The 21,685-nt window shown below is 28.3% G+C and overlaps 2 protein-coding genes across 8 annotated transcripts in view; one reads left to right on the top strand and one right to left on the bottom strand.

The window, feature by feature from the left end:
- Window positions 1–21,685, top strand: part of LOC123263383 (peroxisomal leader peptide-processing protease) — a 78,815-nt gene that overhangs the window by 21,239 nt on the left and 35,891 nt on the right. Inside the window, exon 1 of one of the 3 annotated variants that reach the window (XM_044726108.1) lies at window positions 5,836–6,456. The exons of 1 other annotated variant lie outside the window; for it this stretch is intronic. The gene's annotated coding sequence lies outside the window, so the exon portion shown is untranslated. Of the gene's footprint in view, window positions 1–5,835; window positions 6,457–9,376; window positions 9,468–21,685 lie in introns of those variants that run through there. One more of the 3 variants, XM_044726109.1, reaches the window with a different exon arrangement.
- LOC123263409 (ion transport peptide-like) overlaps window positions 1–21,685 on the bottom strand; it is a 40,214-nt gene that overhangs the window by 6,017 nt on the left and 12,512 nt on the right. Inside the window, exon 1 of one of the 5 annotated variants that reach the window (XM_044726161.1) lies at window positions 11,641–12,635. The exons of 2 other annotated variants lie outside the window; for them this stretch is intronic. In XM_044726161.1, coding sequence (XP_044582096.1) covers window positions 11,641–11,706 — 66 coding nt within the window. In that variant the 5' untranslated portion in view covers window positions 11,707–12,635. Of the gene's footprint in view, window positions 1–7,537; window positions 7,948–11,640; window positions 12,636–21,685 lie in introns of those variants that run through there. 2 more of the 5 variants (XM_044726162.1, XM_044726165.1) reach the window with 2 other exon arrangements.

The raw sequence follows: 21,685 nt of genomic DNA, 5'->3' as shown, positions 1-21,685 counted from the left end.
TTTTTTTTTACTCATAATTACAAATCGTTCTTATAAATCTCTGATTTTCCATCAGTAATTTTAATTAAGTTTGCGATAATAGGCTTAGTTTCGGAAAATTTGGAACTGATCAAATTTTAAAACCATTCAATTTCACAGTTTCAAACTTATTTTAAAAAAACAAAATTTTTTTCATATAGTATATTTTTGAAACTATTAAAAAATTGACTTAACCGACTACGTTGACATTTTGGGAAAATCTAAGTTTAGCTATGAGCTCTGTTGAATGCCACATATCAAATTAAAATTACACTCACAGTTAAACAAAACTAAATATAACTTTCCAAATTTTTGAAAATATACGATTTTCCTCGCGGGAGGTTAAAATATTATGTCTATTCTTGAAATTATTTCGAAACTACTCGTCCAATCGAATTTTATTTAAAAATTTAATCAGATTTAAGTTTCGAAAAGCCGTTTTGAATGCCTGAAACTTGATCTTAATCGGCTGAATCGTTCTAAAGATATCATAAGATAAAAACACACATAACATATATTCAAGCACATGAGGAAGATTCATTCATAGTTATATCTGGCTTGATCCGAAAAATTTTTTTCTCTTATGTTTTTAATGATATATTTTTATTTGTAGTTGACAAAAAAATATTTAAACATTTAATTAAATATTGTGTGTTAGAATATATGAGTAGAAATAAAAAAATTTAAAAAAACAAAAGGTAAAAAATATAAATAAAAAAATACAAATATTTATAAAATCGGTTACCATCTGCATCTTTTTCTATAAGATATAAGATTTAAAGAATATGAAAAAAAAAAATACAATTCTTTATATTTTTCCAATGAATTTTTTTTGACTTTACTTTGAAAGTGGTCGGAATAGCTTTTTGGAACATTAAAATGCATACCCGGGAAAAAATGAATTTGCCTAATTATATATAGTTATATATAATCACTTATATATAATTAGACCTGAAAATTGGCCAGATCTGATCATATATAATCATATATAATTATATATAATTATTTCTATAAAAATAAAAAAAATTCACCGTGAGCGGGGATCGAACCGGGGACCTGACGCTTTAAAGACTAACACGCCACTTGTTTACCTACGAGACTTACTGGAAGAGTAAAGCTTGAAATACCTACAACTAATGCAAATCGAATACATAATCGATTTTTATAAGTTAAATTAATTAATACAGTTCCATTATTTCATCCACAAAAAACTATAGTTTAAAAAATTATTAATCATTGGAGTAGCAGACTCTGAGATGAAAACAGAGAATGTTTTATAGTAATCACAAAATGCATATATAATTATATATGATTCATATATAATTAGATATGATTCATATATAATTAGATATGATTCATATATAATTATATATGATTCATATATAATTAGATATGATTCATATATAATTATATATGATTCATATATAATTATATATGATTTCCGTATAGTTACACTGATATTGATAGAATGATTTGTTTATATTTAATGAGCTTTATTAACTGTTAATAAGTGATTTCTTAACATAATGGGATTTAATATATATTTATTACCAGTTAATAAATTATTTATTAAATACGATTTATTAAATGTTAATAAATATTTGTTAACAGTTAACAAATATTTATTTAAAATCAAAAGCAAAAATAGCAATTTTCTTTTGACATTTTTTATAACCTGACAGCTGGAATATCAATTAGATATGATCAGATATAATCATATATAGACTTATATATAATCATATATAGCCCTAGATAACTCTGGTCTAATCAGATCTAATTATATATAGATTTATATATAATCATATATAGCCCCAGGTAACTCAGGTCTAATCAGATCTAATTATATATAGATTATATATAATCATATATAGACCTAGATAACTCAGATCTGATTATATACAGTCTTATATAAAATATACATACAATATATTAGTCTATATATGATTATATATATTTTACATAAAAATTTAGATATAATGATATATAATTCTATATATTCAATATATAATCATATATAAATATATATGATTAGGTAAATTCATTTTTTCCCGGGTACATTGGATAAAAATTCGATTTTCAAAAAACATACTGAAAAATACGAACTTTTAAAAAATTTACAATTTCTTTAAAATTACAAATAGACTATATTGTAATGATATAAGATTTTCAACGAAATGAAAGTTTACAAATAATTTAATCGACCACGTTGAAGTTAATTAGCAAATATTTCAATGAGTATTATAATATTGGTATTGGTACACATGAACTATTTTGAATGCAGTGGAGTCCCTACAACTTTTATTTTAAGGTTTAAAAAATTCAAGGATTTAAAGAGAATACACGGCAGCAGACTATCCTCCCCACTACTTTTTGGGTGAAGATGTTCGGGAGTCAAAGTTTTAGGACGAAAATGTTATAGAGACTTCGCTGTACCAGCAAGAATACATACTTTTAATCTCTAATTTCTCACGATATTGAGAAAATCCTTACATTTTAACTTTGATTTGAAATACTAAAAACACAATCTGAATTATCGATGCTAATTAATTAAGAACTTATCCATTATTAATTCAAAGTTGTTCTCACAACTGCACTTTCAATTTATTTAGCTCAAGATTTCTAGTAAATATTTAAGTATTTTTTATTATTTAATAATGAAAGATTTGATGGAACTGTAATTTTGTCAAAAATCTAAATGAAATTAAAAAAAAATATATTTTTATAGTTAATTTTAGTTTTATAAAATATTTTGTGTGCTTAAAATGAATTTGGCAACACTGTCGAGCTAAAAAGATTGTTGCGATTTCCCGCGACGTGATTATCGACATCAGGACGTTTTATTTCATAAAATAAATATATCGTGGCAAATCAGCTAGATAGGACATTCCCACTTCGAATTTCGATAAAAGTATTTTTAACTTTATCTTCTGAAATAACTCGACTTAAAACATTGCATAATTAATCAATTCATATAAAAAAAAAAAAAAAAAATAATAATTCACAAAAATATAAATTTCCGTCAATAAACCGTATTAATGATAAGCGTCTTATCTGATACGGTCATTTTAGGAACTGTTAAAGGAAATGATTCACACACCGGATCTAATTCGGTGACTTATTCGGAAAATATTCTCATGAGAATTTTTTAAAATTTTTAGACCACTAGCTGTTACCCGCCCGCTCCGCTGGGCGCTTTATGGAAATGTATTTTTATAGTTCTAGACTTGAAATTTAATTTAAGTATTAATTTAATTAAAGTATTGTTTTGATTTGCACAGATTCCAAATAAGCATTGAAAGTTTCAGTTAATGAAGTTGCAGGTCTCATAAGTGATGAAATCTGCCTAAAGCTTTAAGTGCGACGAATTTTTCTGCTTATTAAAATTTCCTCAGTGACATCAATTTTTATAAAAAATTAATTTTACATGTTTTTTACGAATTCTATTTCAATATTAGCCAAATTTTTTTTCACATATCAAGTGTTTGGAAAATGCATTCATTTTAATTTGTTACATTTCCGCGATCCCACAATAAAAACAATTTTTTTTTAACCCCGCTTTTCAGACTTCTGTCTCGATGGGGGTCCGGCCGACAAAAAAAAAAAAAAAAAAACAATTCATTAGTCATGTGATCAGCAAAAATTACATGTATGTAAAATTCTTAGTCCGTTGACTGAATAACCACATGTAATGTGAAGTTTTGAAAACCTTACAATGACTTTCCCCGCTGCCAAAGAGACGATTGTTGTAAGGAAATTTTTAGTAAAATTTATTAAAGTTTAATATACAAAAATTTCATGTCTCAAGAAGTCCTAGCTTATAAACGAAAACTTTTTCATATTCTACTCACTACTTTGACAGAACCTGCATATGAAGTCAATTATCGCGAAATTCGTTTTTAGCTGGTATCTAATAATTAAAAAGGATAAATTTTCAAATCAGTTGACCCTGGAGGCTATCCCAGAAATTTCTTGCTTCTCTTAAGATTCTATCAAATTTTATATCTGTCGGATCTGTATTTAAAAACATGAATTTTTTGACAATTAACAGCCCCGTACTCTTATATGGAGGAGGAATTTCGTAATATCCTGATCGAGATTATTTCTACCTATAAATAAAAAATTCCCACAAAACTTTGAGTCCGTAGAAACTATTGTTCGAAAATAAGAGTTTTTCATTGTTAACGCCCTCGCAATATCTTTTGGGGTTGGAATTTGATAAAATCCATCCTTAACTGAACTTAACATTACACTTGGAGATTTCTTCCAAATTTGGAGTCAGTAGAAGTTATACTTTGGAAATTGAAATTAAAAATTCTAACACTCACCCCCGCAATTCTTATCGAAATTAGAATTTATTGAAATCCGTTTTGAGATGATCTCTACATGACAAATAAAAGATTCCTACCAAATTTCGAGTCTATAAAAGCTATAGTTTGAAAATTAAAAATTTTTATTCTCAACACCCACCCACGCAATTCTTATTAGGGGTAGGTTGTCATAAAATCCGCTCTTAAATCAGTTCTACATCACATATAGACGATTCCTACTAAATTTGGAGCCTGTAGGAGCTATATTTTAAAAACGGGAATTTTTCATTGTTAACACCCCTACAACACCCCTTGCGGGTGGAATTTCGTAAAACCCGCTTTTAGCAGATCTTTATATTACTCGATGAAAGAAATATTCCTATCAAATGAGTCAATACATAGGTGGAAATCTCTTATGTATATATAGATTTAATTTTTAAAGTTACATATTTATACTTGGATAAAAAAGCTCGATCTACTGAAAATAAATTTGAATGAATTATAATAAGTAATCGATTAAAGATAAATAAAAATTATGAATCAAGAATATTAAAACCAAGATAAAAGTAATTCTTTAACAAACAAACGATCTGGTTTTTTTTATAACAATCATAACTTATAATACAAACAAATTATGAAATATGTCAAAGATCTTTAATTTGGAGTAAGACGCAAATAACAGAATTAATGACGTCAATGTCAAAGTATTAATATGTAAATAGTTATATTTATAAACAATATATTAACCCGTCATTAGTAAATAAGAAAATTAAAAGATGTATTTATTGCAACGAGCTTAAACGACGGATCTGATCCAGTAGCCTTCAGATATTAAAAGTTTATCTGATGACCTTGGTATACATTTTTTAAACTGTTGACCTTCCTGTTTCAAAAACAGATAAGACTATAAGCGCTTAATTAATCAAGTTCTCTCAATCCCACTCAGTACCAAATAGTATCAAACATTCTTTGCATTATAATCTTTTTCTTGACTTGTTAAGATTCATCATACAGCAATTTGTGAATGCGTTTTATAAGCTCAGCAAGTCAACGAACCTTCTTGGATGCAAGTAAAGGATGCTGTGATAAAATAAAAAATATACGATCAGAACATTGACGAGGTCATGGTACATCTTTCGAATGTATCAGTCGATCAGTTAGTATACTTGTTTAATGTTTTTCTTCACTTGAGTGTTGAACAGTTGAGTTAGTATAAAAAGAAACATACGAGGTGATCAACTTTAAGCACAGAGGTTCTTTTGTTTTTCCATACTTATTCTGTCTTTTCTCAATGTAAGAGCAAGTAAGAGGGATAAACAGACGTATTCACATGACGCGTACTTATATCTACAGAAATCGTCCAAAGACGCTTGCAGGCTAGCTTAGTATAAAGTATAAGCATGTATCATATAATATGTAATGTATGTAGGACAGAGCCTGGCTCTGTTAGTTATGCGCGCGCAGGGGAGGCAATCATACTCCTTCCTTCTGTAATGTCAAGTGGTGGGGATCAGTATTACGGCAGACAGCTTGGCGTCCTGCAGATTATATTGTGAGGGTTTCTAGTTCCTTTTTTCGTTTTGCTCATTCATTCTCTTTATTCACTTATGCTTATTTATCTTACTGAATTTTTACTGCTAATTTTTATTTCATTCATTTATAATTAGTATCTTCCAAATTATACACTATTATTTATAATTTAATTAAATGCTGCTTTTTTTTTTTTAATTTTAAACTATTTCGAACGCTTATACTAAGACTCGTTGACATTTCACAAGAAGTGCGGGCTTCTTATGAACTGATACTTAGTATTATATTTAATCTCATGAGAATATCAAGTTGTATATCCGACCCGGAAACTCAAATTAATTGGTAGCGATGATAAAGTTATCAATTGAGCCGTAAGACATGAATAATACCAACATTTATTAGTTTTATATCAATTCAAATGTGTTAATTTAACATTAATATGATTGACACTACTATGTGTTATGTGTAATGTTTTCATCAGATATACAAAAACTATTTATTTCGGAATTATTAACGGTATTAAACAACCAGAATTCCGTATTATTTATTCTATATTAACATCAATATGGTAAAGTTCAATACAAGACTTTGAGCTGTAACAGTAAGTATTATTGTTGATCAAGATAATTTTTATCTGAAAACACCTGAGAACACAATAACATACTAAATAATAAACTATGAAATGCGTGAAAAACTTCCAGTGTGTAGTTTATGTTCATTATCTATTCAAAAATTTGAATAACTACATACATATTTTTAATATTGATTAAACTCGATAAAAAAAAAAAAAAAAAAAAAAAAAAAAAACCTATGTTACGGCTGTTTTTTAGTCACTCAGGAAAACACGTGGTTCTGCCCCACTCAGAAGATCTAGAAAACTCTACACATTACGAATTGGTACACGAGTAGTATAAAGTTCACACTCAGTATCAGGAATAGAGAAGAAATATAGTAGTAGTTTGTGATTGGAACTGACGAAGCTTAAAAAAAATGAGAAATAAATTCGTTTAAAGTAATCTAAAATCTCGTAACTATACGAATCTATTTTATGGTTAGATAAGATGTTCTATAGTCAATTGTTAAGTATAAAAATCTTTGATGTTACAAACTTTTTAATATAACAACAGTATGGTACAAACTTAACATAAAAAAATTCCCAACTTTTCTTTCTTAAGAAAATTAGACTTAGATGTAAAAGAACATCAAAGCTTTTATAAGTTTTTTTATTCTATAGATTCTTAAATATACAACAATGAGGAAACTATTTTAATCAGCTATAAAAATACATGTGTTTATGCATAAATAACTTGTATTCACATGAACACCTGTTTAAGTGGGTAGAATCTAAAAAATTTAGGAGAAAAATAAAGTTTAACCGAAGAGCTAAAACTATTATTTGTAACACAATATTTTAACATATCTTAAACTGTATACATTTACAATATAAGCGGACAGCTATACAAAAAAAAATTATAAATTTACTCTATCTGCAATATCATATTGTACATCTTACATCAAAAACGAATATCCTTATTGTTTCTGTATCTTGATTTAATCATTTCTTCGCAGAATATACGGTTAATATATACACTAATAAATTTTATTAACATTTGTTCTCAACTATTCGATTAATTAGGTCAATGTTACTTTTTTATTAAAAATACAATTTTAATAATACGAACCTATGCTATTAAGTGATTCAGTTGAAGACAATTTTACCAGATATAACCTTTTTAATTCAATTGTTTCTAAGAAGATTAACAATAGAATTCAAACACTTAAGTAATATACACAACCGATGCACTAATACTTTGAATTAATCAAATTTCACACACGCTTAGTATTTAACAATTTTTTTTGAAACTTTGAAAAATTTTTCAGTTCAGTATAAAGTTCCTAATAATTTTATTTTGTTAAATTAACTTATGAAAGTTGGAGTATGTTGTAACCAAGCTTCATAATCATTATATTTATAATCGAGTCATAAAAAATTAGCTTAACGCGTTATCATTAATTGTAAAGTACGAATGTATGAACGAATTTGATACGACTCTCTTGGTGGTTCAAGCTAACATCAACTAACACGGACTGCAGTCACTTATAATATGGCCGAGGCGCGAACCAATCGGATCTTACGGCTTTGCTAACCCCCACTCCCCCTCTATCGTCAGTAAAGACCCCCCGCGTGTTATTCTCGATCATCGTACCACCTTTTTTATTTCTCTTCCTCTTCTTTTCATTATTCCTTCTTTTCCTTTTCTTTTCGTTTTCATGTATGATTTTAAAGCCTTTTACTCTACTCACTTTATTATAAGTGATCTTGGTTACCAAGATCGCTTATCCGAGAAACGGTACTCTAAGTATCATCACTTTTCGTCCTCTTTGCTTTCCCTTTTTGTCCTTTCTTAGAAGTTTCCCTTTTTCTCACTCATTTTCTTGAACTTTTTTTTACTAATGGCTATAACGGATTAGAATTCTATTTGTAATCGTATCACCTTGAAAATACTGCCATAATCGTTAGCTATTAAAAAATTAGTGAAGATTCATTTGGAGTTAATGTCAGAAATTGTAAAAATTAGTTTTTATAATAGATGAAATATTGAACTATTTTTAAATCCATGTCAGTTTTTTCATAAATACCGATTTTGTATTTTTTTCAACTTCAGTAGCTAGAGCTGGATAGTACTAAAAAATATTTTCAGGAATTTAATTTTTGTAATTTTGATTCGAATAAAAATTCTGATTCAAATATTCTTGAAAATTATGCTCACAAAAAAAAAAAGATTTACTTGAATTAAGAAAATTTTCTAGGTAGACATAAGTTATTTTGAAACAAGAAGAAATCTTCTTTACACGGAAAATTTTCATTTTCCAAAAAATTTTGTTGAGCAAAGAAAATTGGTTTTTTAAGCAAGAATTTTTTATTTTTCTGCTGAGAAAAAATTTTATTTGAATCAATAAAATATCTCGGAAGATTCATATCGTCTGAAACGAAGTATCAAATTTTTTAAATGAAAGAATTCTCTCTTTGTTTCAGAAAATTTGTACTTTTTTTTTATACAATTTTGGTTCTCCTAAATATTTTCTTGAATTAAGAATACTTTAACTAATAATTTATTTTTTTGTGCGTAAGACAAGTTTTTTAGAAACGGAAATAGTAAAATAAAATTCATGAAAGACATTTCATACTATCTAGATATAAATCATAAATAAAAATGAGATTATTTTCCAAAAGAAATTCAAAAAATAAAAGTATAACATTGAGTATTTTAAACTGAGCCATCCATACATCAAATACTGCAATAACGAAAAGCTCGAAAAAGCATTAAATTAATATTTATTAAGTTTTGATTTTATAAGATGTATTTTTATAATAGTTGTCAAATAACAATAATTCATAGGATTAATATTTTCGATACATAATCATTAAATAAAAGATTTCGGTAGGTGTTAATTGTCGATGTAAGTTTCGGGTTATGACGTATTCACTACAGGACGGAGCGCGCAATCTATATACACAAGCCGACAGGTGAGCACGTGTAAGCTAATCCTGTAGTGAATGTAACCTCTGAGTGTTGTCATTTCAAGTTTACCGGGTTTCTCATTTTAAATGTATGTATTGAACGATTTTTTTTATAAGAATTATTCTCAATGTTCAACAGAAAAAATTCAAATCTTATGTAAAAAACAGCAGAAATTTTAATTGTGTCACAGCTAAGCTTAATCAAATATTTGCAATTATTTCATATCCATAAAATTTTGCGCTATTTACATAAATTAATAACAATATTTGTATAATCTTCAATGTATACTAATTATGTTTCTTTTTAACGTAATATTGAATTTTTTTTCTATTGAACATTGGCAGAAATCACCAACATCAATTCTACAGATTAAATACGTTTCTTATAGTAATTTTATTTCCATGCACGCTACAGCGGTTGAGAATTTTTTTTCAGTTTACTTTCACGCACGTTTGCTATAGTTTGATTAACTATCACGAGAATAGAGTACTTTGCGCACGCCATAGAATGCTCAAATATTGAACTTTCCAAGTAAGAATTACATAACATGAATCTGATTCGATTTTCAACTTCCCGCTAAGAAAATCGGGAAGTTATTGGTTTTACCCCGTTTATCGAAAATCGAGTTTTCATCAGATCTCGACGTTTTGAGGTCCTAGGAAGCTTTCCTTACTATTCCTGCGAGGGTGTCACTATGTCTGTGTGTGTGTGTGTGTGTGTGTGTGTGTGTGTGTGTGTGTGTGTGTGTGTGTGTGTGTGTGTGTGTGTGTGTGTGTGTGTGTGTGTGTGTGTGTGTGTGTGTGTGTGTGTGTGTAAGTATGTAAACCACTTATAACTTTTGAACGGTTGAACCTCTTTCATCGCGGTTGGTGCCATTCGAAAGGACTTCGCCAAACTTAGATTTCCTGAAAATTTGAACCGATTCGGACCGATAGGTTTTGAGAAATTTGGAGAAATCCAAAAAAAAAAATAGGAAAAAAAATTTTTTCAGAAGTGGTTTTTTTGGGATAACTATTAAACGGTTCTACCGATCGATTCAAAAAACTAATCAGCTCTCAACCTTAAAAAACCACGTCGATCGCCGCCAATCCGGTCAAAATAGGTTGATTCGTTCGAGAGATATCGTGAACGAAAGAAAACCGAAAAAAGTGTTTTTTCGGAGTTACTCCGAAATTTCTCGTTTGACCAATTGAAACTTAGAAATTCTTTATGATGCTTAAAAAACTGCGTAGAATGCCGCCAACCGCGTAAAAATCGGTTCATTTATTCAAAAGTTATTGCGGTTTGAAAATTCAAAAATAGTGTCTATGAAACTTCTATTAGAGTTTTGAGCTCAAAGAGCTCAAAAGCATAGGAAAGGTATCTTTTTGAGCTCGGAGAGCTCACAAGAACACACAGATTGTTTTTTTGAGCTCGAAGAGCTCAAAAAAAATGGCCAGGTATTAACGGAATTTGTGGGAAGTTGCAGGGATGGCCTTTAGGGTCAACCGTTTTCCTAATTTTTTTCACTGTATTGTGAATTGATGTAAGTTTTTTCTTTATTTTTTAAACATTTGTTGCATTCGTTATTGGTGATAATTAGTTTTACTATTTTCCCATCAAATCTATTTTGAATTGATATAAAGCTAACTTGAGTTGCAGTATGTACATAAATTGAAAATTTGGAATTAATTTTTATTTACGGGATCTATTTTCACAAGTTTTAAACATTAATTTGTTCATATATTATTGTACTTTAATTTTAATAAACAGATCGAATGAGATTATTGTACCATCCAATAATGTTTAAATAAATATGCTAGTAAATTGGATATATATCTTAGACGTAATATTTGTATGATTAATTGTATCGTACCTGTATCAGGAAGTATACAAAGAAACAATGATTTAGTTTGAATTTCGTTCCTATTTTTATTCCGAATAAAATTCATATTGTGACATAATTTTATTTCTTTTAAAACAGATAAATAGATAAATTCATTTAAAAAAAAAAAAATTTTTTTTCTCATAAATACTGATAGAGATCAGAGTATTTAAATGATTTATTTTCTATTCATTTTCATCGTGAAAATATTTCATTGACTTGAAATAACTAATAGAATGACTCATTGAATATCTACGTGACTCTCCAGTTGAGAATAAACTATAACGAATTGAATAGAGAATATATTAATTTTGTTTCTTTTTGAAATATTATTCCAGGTATCTAAAAGAAAGAAAATAATATAACTGTAAAAATTCAATTTTATTACAATATTTACCTTACTAGAGCCGTTGCCAGTACTCCTATGCCCAGAAATAAGAGCAGTACAAAGAGACAGGGTCATAATTTCAATAAAAGAGATTAATTTGGATACAAAATAAATAAAGTCGGTGAAAAAAAGTGTTAAGGAAATGAGTAATCATTGATGGTTCCTTGCACTAATATTAATTTTTTTTTTTTTTATATTGCATTGTTATAAAATGCATCTATTTATGATCATTACTCAACCAACTTCACTCTCAAGACCCACGTAATAAATTGTCAAACTTTCTTGACACTTTGTCACTTGCTCCATCACACAATAGAATGGCCCCGGGTCCAATTAACTAACTCGATCAATCGTTTCTAAACATTGTTCTCACAAACTAATCGTTATTACAACTTCCGTTACATTTACACAATTTTTAAAAAACGAAAACTTAAAAGTTATTCGTAAATAAACTCTTCACTAACAAATTGTTTATTTATCAATTGTTTATATTATGCATACAGTAATTATTAGACACACAGTATTCTTAAAAAAAAAAAAATAAATAAGATGAAAAGAATGATACCGAATCCTAAAAATGAATATTGAAGACCTCTAATATTTGCGGTGATGTGGGGAGATTAATGTCCGTATCCGTGCCAGTCAACGTGCATGCTGCTAAGCGCCGCACAGATACTGTGTGAGTTGATTTTCTCACGCCGCGATTTCCGTTCGAGTTCAGATCACTCACTCGGACCCTTATGTATCAACAAGGTACCGAGCTTGTGTATATCCAATGTCCGGTGGTAACAAAGGTCTTTATCATTTGCCTTTATCTTGTACACTAATCAAACCAATGTTGGATGCAATTTAATTAGGTTTTAATTATAATTATAATTCTATACAATCAATTGGAAATACTCTTTAATAAATTTAAGATGAATAGCACTTATCATCATGAATTCAAGGTAACAAAATATAATATGACACAAGAGGTTAAAGTTGGAGCGTCGTACAACTCAGACTGTCGCTGGTATAAACTGCTGAAGCAGACGTTACCGTAACGTGTAGTGCGCTCAGACTTTTTATCTCTAGTTCATTCGAGTTAAATAAAGACAGGATTATATGATGTTAAATGCAGTGAAGAAAGAACACAGTATTCACATTGTCCAATGAGTTATCTGTTTCATCTACACTGAGAGCTAACCGTGGGTGTATATGTAGGCACTTAGCATGGTTAAAATGACCCTCGTGATCACAATGACAGAGAAATTAATGTGTGTTTATTTATATCTGTATAAGTAAATGGATATATATATATATATATATATATATACATATATATTTATAAGTATAGGAGGCTGTATATCCATGAATAAGAGTAGTATAAGAGAGAAACGTTACTATGAACATGGAACTAGTACACATGTTGTATCTACTTTAGTACATTGTCTCACCTCAATTCTTTTGTGGCATTGTCCAATTTACTTTCTTATAAACAGTTCACTTCCTTTTTATTCTCTACTCATAGTATTTTTTCAAATATCAAAAATGACTATTATTACTTAGACAATTTTCATCTTTTTTTTAATCCCAATTAAAATTTATTATATCATGTATTTATACGCAAAGCAAAAAGAATGATAATCAGAATCACAATATAAGTTAGTCGTGTTATGTCGCTGAGAAAATTGAACTAATGAACTTAGCAGGAATGTATTAAAGTCGATAGGGTTAAAAGCGACAGTTTCGACGTCATAAAAGCTGCAAATGATGGTTGTAAAATAAGAATAAGATTCACTGAGTTGTTAAAATCAGGCCGACTTCTTTATATTATCATTACATACATCAACATAAACGTGTTTGACATTATTTTGTTAAGTGATCCTTAATAATATAATAATAAACACAATTAAATAGTAAGTAATCCTATGTAAGTCATGCCCGCAGCATACTCGCGAAAGTACTTTTAAAATTCACCATAATAATTATCTTTTGCACAAACACGAAGAGACCGCAGAGAAGCGGGTTATAAATAACTCTACAACCTCCCTGAGAACAGAAAGTAGCTCGCCTTCGAGGTTCCGTAACGAATTCTTAGAATTGTTTAATGTTGTGTTCTTTGCATCTATGTATTCTGATGGACCTATATATGATCACCGAAGATCTTAATTCCATTTTATTTATCGTTATACGATACCATTATTTTCATCTAAATATTCAATAGAACAACCCGAGTTGAAAAAATTAACTTAAATGAACTTAACTGCTATATACTAAAACAATTGATTTAAGTTGATTTAAGTTCATTTTTTCGACTCGGGAAACTGTCTGGATATTTACTAAATAAAAATATATGACCTTCCGGATATTTAGGGACTCTAGGACAATTTAGTTTATGAAAATTACTTAAATGAATAACCAACAGAATGATAAGGAAATAAATTGAAGATTAACCATTGAAAATCATAATTCGTACTACGTATGTAGTGTCTAACTAGTTCAGTCTAGAATCAATTGTGTAAGCGGACAGGTGACTCGTTACCACAAAATTATTATTTTTTTTATTTATGAATAAACTCTATTAAAAGAATAATTTATAATACCAAATTAAGAAACCAAATAAAAAACTTGGTTAAGAGGAGTCGGTTGTCTATAATTTTCAAGAAATCCATTTTTTTTATATTTCCGTACAGTCTTTTAAGAACATATTGTAAATTTTTTTTCAATGATGTTCGCGACATTTGAAGTTTTACAGCATATTTAACCCATGAGCGCAGAAGCAGATACACGAAAAGAAAATTATACCAAAAATTACGATATGAAATATCGTAATCCAGGACCTGATTTTCAACATTTTAAATTATATTTTCTGCCCTCCGGCCCGAAAGTGGCAACTTTCTGGCCGCTGCTCTAAACAAAGTTGCCACATTCCGGCTACGTCGAGCAGAAAAATAGTATACACACCTTGGCCAGTAAATAAGAAAGCCTCAGATCACATGTTTGTCAACCTCGGCTTCGCCTCGGCCAACAATTACATGTGATCTGAGACTTTTCTTATTTTACTGGCCTAAGTATGTAATATACTATATCTTACATTTTAAAGTTTACTAGTTACATACGAATTTTTACAATATAGTATCGTAAAAATGCGATTCTATATCGCAATTATTTATATATCACTAGTAAATTCTAAAATATGTAAAATAATAGAACTTAAGATGTTGAAAGTCGGGTTCTGGATTACGATATTAATATGGTAATTTTTAGTATAATTTTCTTTCCGTTTACAAAGATAAGTAATACTAAATTAAAACTTTAAGCTCATTTATCTTAAAACTATTTTTTTCTGCGGGGTGTGAGGCAAAAAAAAACTACTTGAACGATTGTCTCAAAATGTTATTCAGTGCAACAGTGCCTATTGCAGGGGGTAAAAAAATGTTAACGTTGAATAATTCCTATTTTCAATGCATCAAAAATAATGAAAAAAGGCTTGTTTTCGGAATGTAAATTTCAGCAACACGTCATTTTGTCGATTTTCTTTATTCTTCGTCCTGCGATAATTATACTCATACTTTTAAGAAATTTCTTTCGTTTTTTGTTTTCATTTATGTGAAAGAGCCAAAACTGAACATTTTCATGAGGAAGCAGAAAAAATTGTCTGAGGGTTACTTCAACGCCATTTTTAAACAAATTAAAAAAATTCTTCTTTAAATAATATTGTTGTATGCTTTAGAAGTAATATAATATATCTACAAAGTTTGAACCAATATTGTTCATTACTTTCATTGAAAAAAAATCCTAAAAAATTGTTAAATTTCGGGGTCCCCTTAAAAGTCTGTTTACGATATTTTTTAATTTTTATTGATAACCATGTGGGTTGAATGACTATTTTATAATACTTTCACATTTTGAAAAACAAAAAAAGATATTTTCTTCAAAATATTCAACTCTTTTAAGAAATTGAGTTTTGAAACATAGAATTATAACTCTAAGATGCAGAGCAGAAAGTTCTTCATTGAAAAATTTAATTCTCAATCGAAGCACTATTGTTTTCAAACAAGGCATATAAATTCAAGATTTTGCTACTCTCGATATCATAAAAAAAATTTTAAATACTTCTCGAAATTCATTAAAGCGAAAATTTTCTTTTGATTTTTAATGAAACATTTATTTTGCTTAAGGCAGTACTCTCGGTTAGAGATTTACCGTTCAGAATTTGATGAAATTTAGTATATTAGTAAATTATAGTAAGGTAATAAGTCCACTAAATTTTTGAAAAGCTCAAGAAAACCAGTTAAAAATTTTGAGCTTTTAAAGTTTTAAGGTTAACCATTAGGGCTTACGAGAAAAGACAGTTTTTATTTTATTTTACAAAAAGTGACGTTCAGATTTCAATAAAAATTTAGGTGATGTAAAGAAATAACATATTGAATACTTTGCGTAATTAAAAGTACAGATTCAGAGCATGTAATAATAATAATTTATAAAAAACTTTCAAAAATTATCTCTGTTTCTCTTTCTCTAATGCGACTTTGTATAGGAAAATTAACTACGTAAATCAAATAAGGCTTTGTATGGAATATTTGACACTTGTGATATCAGAGGTACTACCTTAAATTGAGTGATTACATTTTAAACGAATAATCTACTACTTCACACAAAAATATAAATTCTTAAAAACCGTAATCAATTTGGCGCCGAATATTAATTTTTTTTCAAAAACTAAACGCCAAAAAATTGCTCTTTCATTATAAACAGTTGCTCCGCTGCTATAATTAATAATTAATTAATTAATCGTAATTAAAAAATCAAAATTTAATTCCCGATTATCTCTAATTGTGAGGACTTATGTTAATTGTAATAAGTGCCAAAAAATTGCTCATCCTTTTTTCTATTGAGAATGATAGTTATTTCGTGCGTAAAATCGTTTTTAATTAATTAATACTATAAATACTTATATTGCACCTTTAAACCTGCGAATGACAATTGTGACAACTAATTTTACAAATTGCTAATTAAATAATTGACTTTTTTAGGATTATTTGTGTATGAAATCAAAAAAAATTAGGAAAACGGTTGACCCTGAAGGCCATCCCTGCAACTTCCCGCCAATTCTATACCTAAACGCTTAAAATTGCACTTATGACGTTTTTGAGCTCGTCGAGCTCATCAATACAATTTGTGTATTATTTTGAGCTCTCCGAGCTTAAAAAAAATAGCTTTTGTATGCTTTTGAGTTCTTCGACCTCAAAAGTTTGATAGAAGTTTGATAAAACATTATTTTTTGAATTTTCAAATCGCAATAACTTTTGAATGAATGAACTGATTTTCACGCGGTTGGTAGCATTCGACGCAGTTTTTTAAGCTTCATGAAGAATGTTCAAGTTTGAATTGATAGAGCGAAAAATTTCTGAGTAATTCCGAAAAAACACTTTTTTCGGTTTTCTTTCGTCAACGATAACTCACGAACGAATCAACCGATTTTGACCGGGCTTACAGTGATCGACGTGGTTTTTTGATGTTAAGAGATGATTAGATTTTGGAATTGATCGGTGAAGCCATTTAAAAGTAATTCCAAAGAAACAACATTTCAAAAAATTTTTTTTTGTAATTTTTTTGCGATTTCTCAAAATCTACCGGTCCGAATCGTTTCAAAGTATATACAAAATCTAAGTTTGGTCAAACCCTTTCGAATGACACCAATCGCGATCAAATCTGTCAAGCCGTTCAAAAGTTATAAGAGGTTTACACACACACACACACACACACACACACACACACACACACACACACACACAGAAATACAGACACCATCGCGAGAATAGTCAGGGAAGCTTCCTAGGACCTCGAAACGTCGAGATTCGATGAAAACTCGATTTTCGTAAAACGGGGTGAAAACAATAACTTCCTGATTTTTGAAAATCTTCGATTTTCTTAGCGGGAAGTTAAAAATAATTTTATCTATACAGGTCAATTCTTTATTTTTATTTCATTTCACCATAATTTAGTTTTTAAAATATAATAGATATTAGCAAATTAAAACATAAAATAATAATCAAATTTTAATATTAGTTGATTTAGAATTACAAGGGTTAGGTTTTGAAACCAATTCATCAATTTTTACCCAATTATTGTTGATCGATCTTGTATAAGCTACATAATGACCGACTTTATTCAAATATACTGGTGGGACAAACTTTACTACACCAAATAATAAGTAATTTTTGTCAAGTATCTTTAATTTTGTTGGAATACTACGTAAGTTCTCGGTCAAACGTTGATGAAGTTTTGAGAGTGAAGTCGAAGGTATATAAAAATGACTTATGTCTAAGCTTAAAACTACATTATATAGTAAAAGTAGATTTTTGGACAGAGTTTTGTGAATACGACCTGCAGTAAAGGGATGATTCTACCTTTAATGCATCTGAAACACTCAAATGGTAGAGTAGCCGACATGTTTTCGAAAGGTTCTGAGTTCGAATCCCAGTCCGAGCTATCTAATAATTTTTTCTCGCATATTCTATAAACTCACATTAAGATGATCCTCTCCACATTCCTTCCTCAATCATTTCCTACCAATATCCTGTTACGTGAATGTGGAACGCTTCACGTAATAATTACCGTAACTCCTATTCTTTCCTGCTTCACAGCATTATTTATATTTGTACTGTAATTCAATAATCTAATAATTTCAGCATCATAAAAATAATTATTCTTTCATAGTTAAACATTGAGCCTAAATAGAATAACCATAAAAAGTTTGTTTACATGGACATATACGCATGTAACTTAATACATCACTATAGCTTGTCCTCATAAGAACGACAATCAAGTTGTCGCGACGATGACGTCACAATTGTCATTCGCAGGTTTAAAGGTGCAATATAAGTATTTATAGTATTAATTAATTAAAAACGATTTTACGCACAAAATAACTATCATTCCCAATAGAAAAAAGGATGAGCAATTTTTTGGCACTTATTACAATTAACATAAGTCCTCACAATTAGCGATAATCGGAAATTAAATTTTGATTTTTTAATTACGATTAATTAATAAATTATTAATTATAGCAGCGGAGCAACTGTTTATATCGAAAGAGCAATTCATGAGCAATTTTTTGGCATTTAGTTTCTGAAAAAAAATTAATATTCGGCGCCAAATTGGTTACGGTTTCTTAAAAGAAAACAATATTATTTTTAGTTGCCGAGAATAGTTCTTATCTGCAGAGTTCGATTCTATCGATTGAAGATAATATACTTTTGAATATGGAATCACAATAGTTATCTAATGCAAAAAAAATATCTAGATATAATTTTATAGCTATAACACCAGCGGTCACCCATCCAACTATTAACCCTGCTCAATGCTGCTTAACTTTGGTGATCTCCGTGCGTCTTGAAGTGTCTGTCTGCTGTGCTGCTGTCTTAGATGATAATGATTCTATGATCTACATAATGTATCATATGAGTTTATCATAAATGGAATATAAAAATTGATTTTAATATATATTTGGATAGTAATTATTCATAATTTATTTATTTTACCGAATTTCATTATAATATAACACTTATTTAAATAATAAAATAAATAATGATTTTACTATTAGGTAGTAGCAGAGCAAACCAAAACATCTCATAGGAAATATGACAAATTTTGTATTTCAAAATTATTTAAACGTAATTATAAACATCATTTTACACTTTTTGTGATTACCAAAAAAAAATTTTTTTTCAAAGAAAAAATTTTTATGTCTGTTAATTATATATACGCATATATAATTATATATAATTATATATGGGACTATATACAATCTTGCATGGCTGTATATTGCTCCATATACAGTCATATATAATTATATATGATTATATATAACCTCATATACAATTCCATATATAATCATGTATGATTATATATAATTCTATATACTTATATATAATTGTATATGGAACTATATACTATCTTGCATGGCTGTATATTGCTCCATATACAGTCATATATAATTATATATGATTATACATAACCTCATATACAATTCCATATATAATCATGTATGATTATATATAATTCTATATACTTATATATAATTGTACATGGAACTATATATAATCCTGCATGGTTGTATATTGCTCCATATATAGTCATATATAATTATATATGATTATATATAACCTCATATACAATTCCATATATAATCATATATAATTATATAGAAACATTTTTTCTTGGGTATCTATTTAAACAAGTGAAATAATTACTTTAATAATATTTTTTTTCTTTTAGTGAATGGTGACGTCAATATGTGATGATTGAGTTTAAGTAATTTATCGCCTAGTAATTTTTTTTTTTTTTATTTCTTGAGTCATCGATATTTATTAACGTAGCATGGTGGGGTTGTCAACGATAAGTCGTTTCGTTCAATTGTTTGTCATTATCTTTAAGCTTTTTTCTATTTGATGTTCCGTATCGATTATAGTTTATATCATTTTAACTATAAGAATCATTAAATTAATGTAGTCCGTTGATTAAAAGAATGGGTGACGTTAAATAAAAAAATTATTTCATAAATATAGATCAATGATTTTTATGAAATGATTAGTTTTATATCCAATGAATAAAATTAATAACCTAGTATGAGCTAGTAGTAGTAATTTTGTTTCCTGTATATTGCAATTGTTAATTGACTAGTTACTTTAAATAATAATACTGTTTATAACTAAATTGAAAAACTTTCTATTAATTACATAATACACTTATTGTATTCTTCCATTTCTTACTGATTAGTCAAAAATTAATTATTTTTTGTAAGACTTTCTAAACATTAATGTTACCAATTATTTATTGTACAACAAATATAAATGTGTTATTTTAAGCTGCATGTTTAAATTTCAACTAAAAAATTATTTTAATATTTTTCAAAACGAGGACCTTATGCAATTTTTTTTGTGAGTTTTTTTTTTGTGACAGTATTTAAAGTCATGCATTAAATTCTTAATATTTCAATTTTTCTAATAACAAAAAAATAAGTGCTGAACTCATGCGTCTAATAATTATCTATAAATAGATTATAATCTATTTCGAATGAAATGTCTTTAATATTGACGAAATATTTTTTTACTTGTAAACAGACGAGCATAGGAAATGCTAATGTACCTTAAAGAAAATTCAAGGTCAGACAATTTTTTCTATTGCACGCCTCATAAGCGGATCGTTGAAGTAGTGCTCTACTCTCGCCTTACAAAAATCAAGTGATTTTTCGGACTAAAAATATGTTAATTTACTCATAATGCACTAATATATTCAGTTCTTTCAAAAGATATATATTTTATTTAGTTTAAAAAAAAATTAATTGAAAAAAATTTTCCCAGGACGTCCGTTTGTCTGTATGTGCGGATCCTGTATGTGGTCACGTTAACTTCCGAAAAACTGAACTCATCACTTAACTAAGCCCTTTCGAAAATCACAGCCTATTTCAATGTAGTTTAGTAATCATTATAATAATAAACTAGAATACACTAATCTTTTGCATATCTATATCTATGTAAATAAGGTTTGTTTACAACACATACGCAGTACCGATTTATTTCTTTTAAGCGGACAATGGCGCGAATTATTTAAAAATAAATTTTTTGTTCAATTCATATAACACTAATGAATATGCATTAAAAAAGTTTTTTTTTTGTAAAAATTAAATGTCCACTATGAGGCGTGCACTTTTGAATTTTCCAAACTTTTTATATAAATCAGAGATAAGTTAGAATGAAGATAATGAGTTTCTTCTAGTTTTTAAATTTATTGATAGCGAATTTTAATATAATGTTGCTTGTTGTTTATTGATTTTATAATTCATTGCCTATGAACCATCGCTCAATCATGAATGCGATATATTTTGATAAAGATTCCAAAGATTAAGATAAAGATAAAGATTCAAAAGGCTATTCCTGCAACTTCCCGCTCATTTTGTACTTAAGCGCTCAAAATTACACATTACGTTTTTGAGCTCTTCGAGCTCAAAACTCTAATAGCAGTTTAATAAAACACAATTTTTTGAATTTTCAAACGGCAATAACTT

The sequence above is a fragment of the Cotesia glomerata genome, linkage group LG4 (genome assembly GCF_020080835.1).
Source record: "Cotesia glomerata isolate CgM1 linkage group LG4, MPM_Cglom_v2.3, whole genome shotgun sequence".
NCBI lineage: Eukaryota > Metazoa > Arthropoda > Insecta > Hymenoptera > Braconidae > Cotesia > Cotesia glomerata.
The sequence above is the reverse complement of the archived record's forward strand: the minus strand, read 5'-3'. Positions and strand labels throughout refer to the sequence as shown.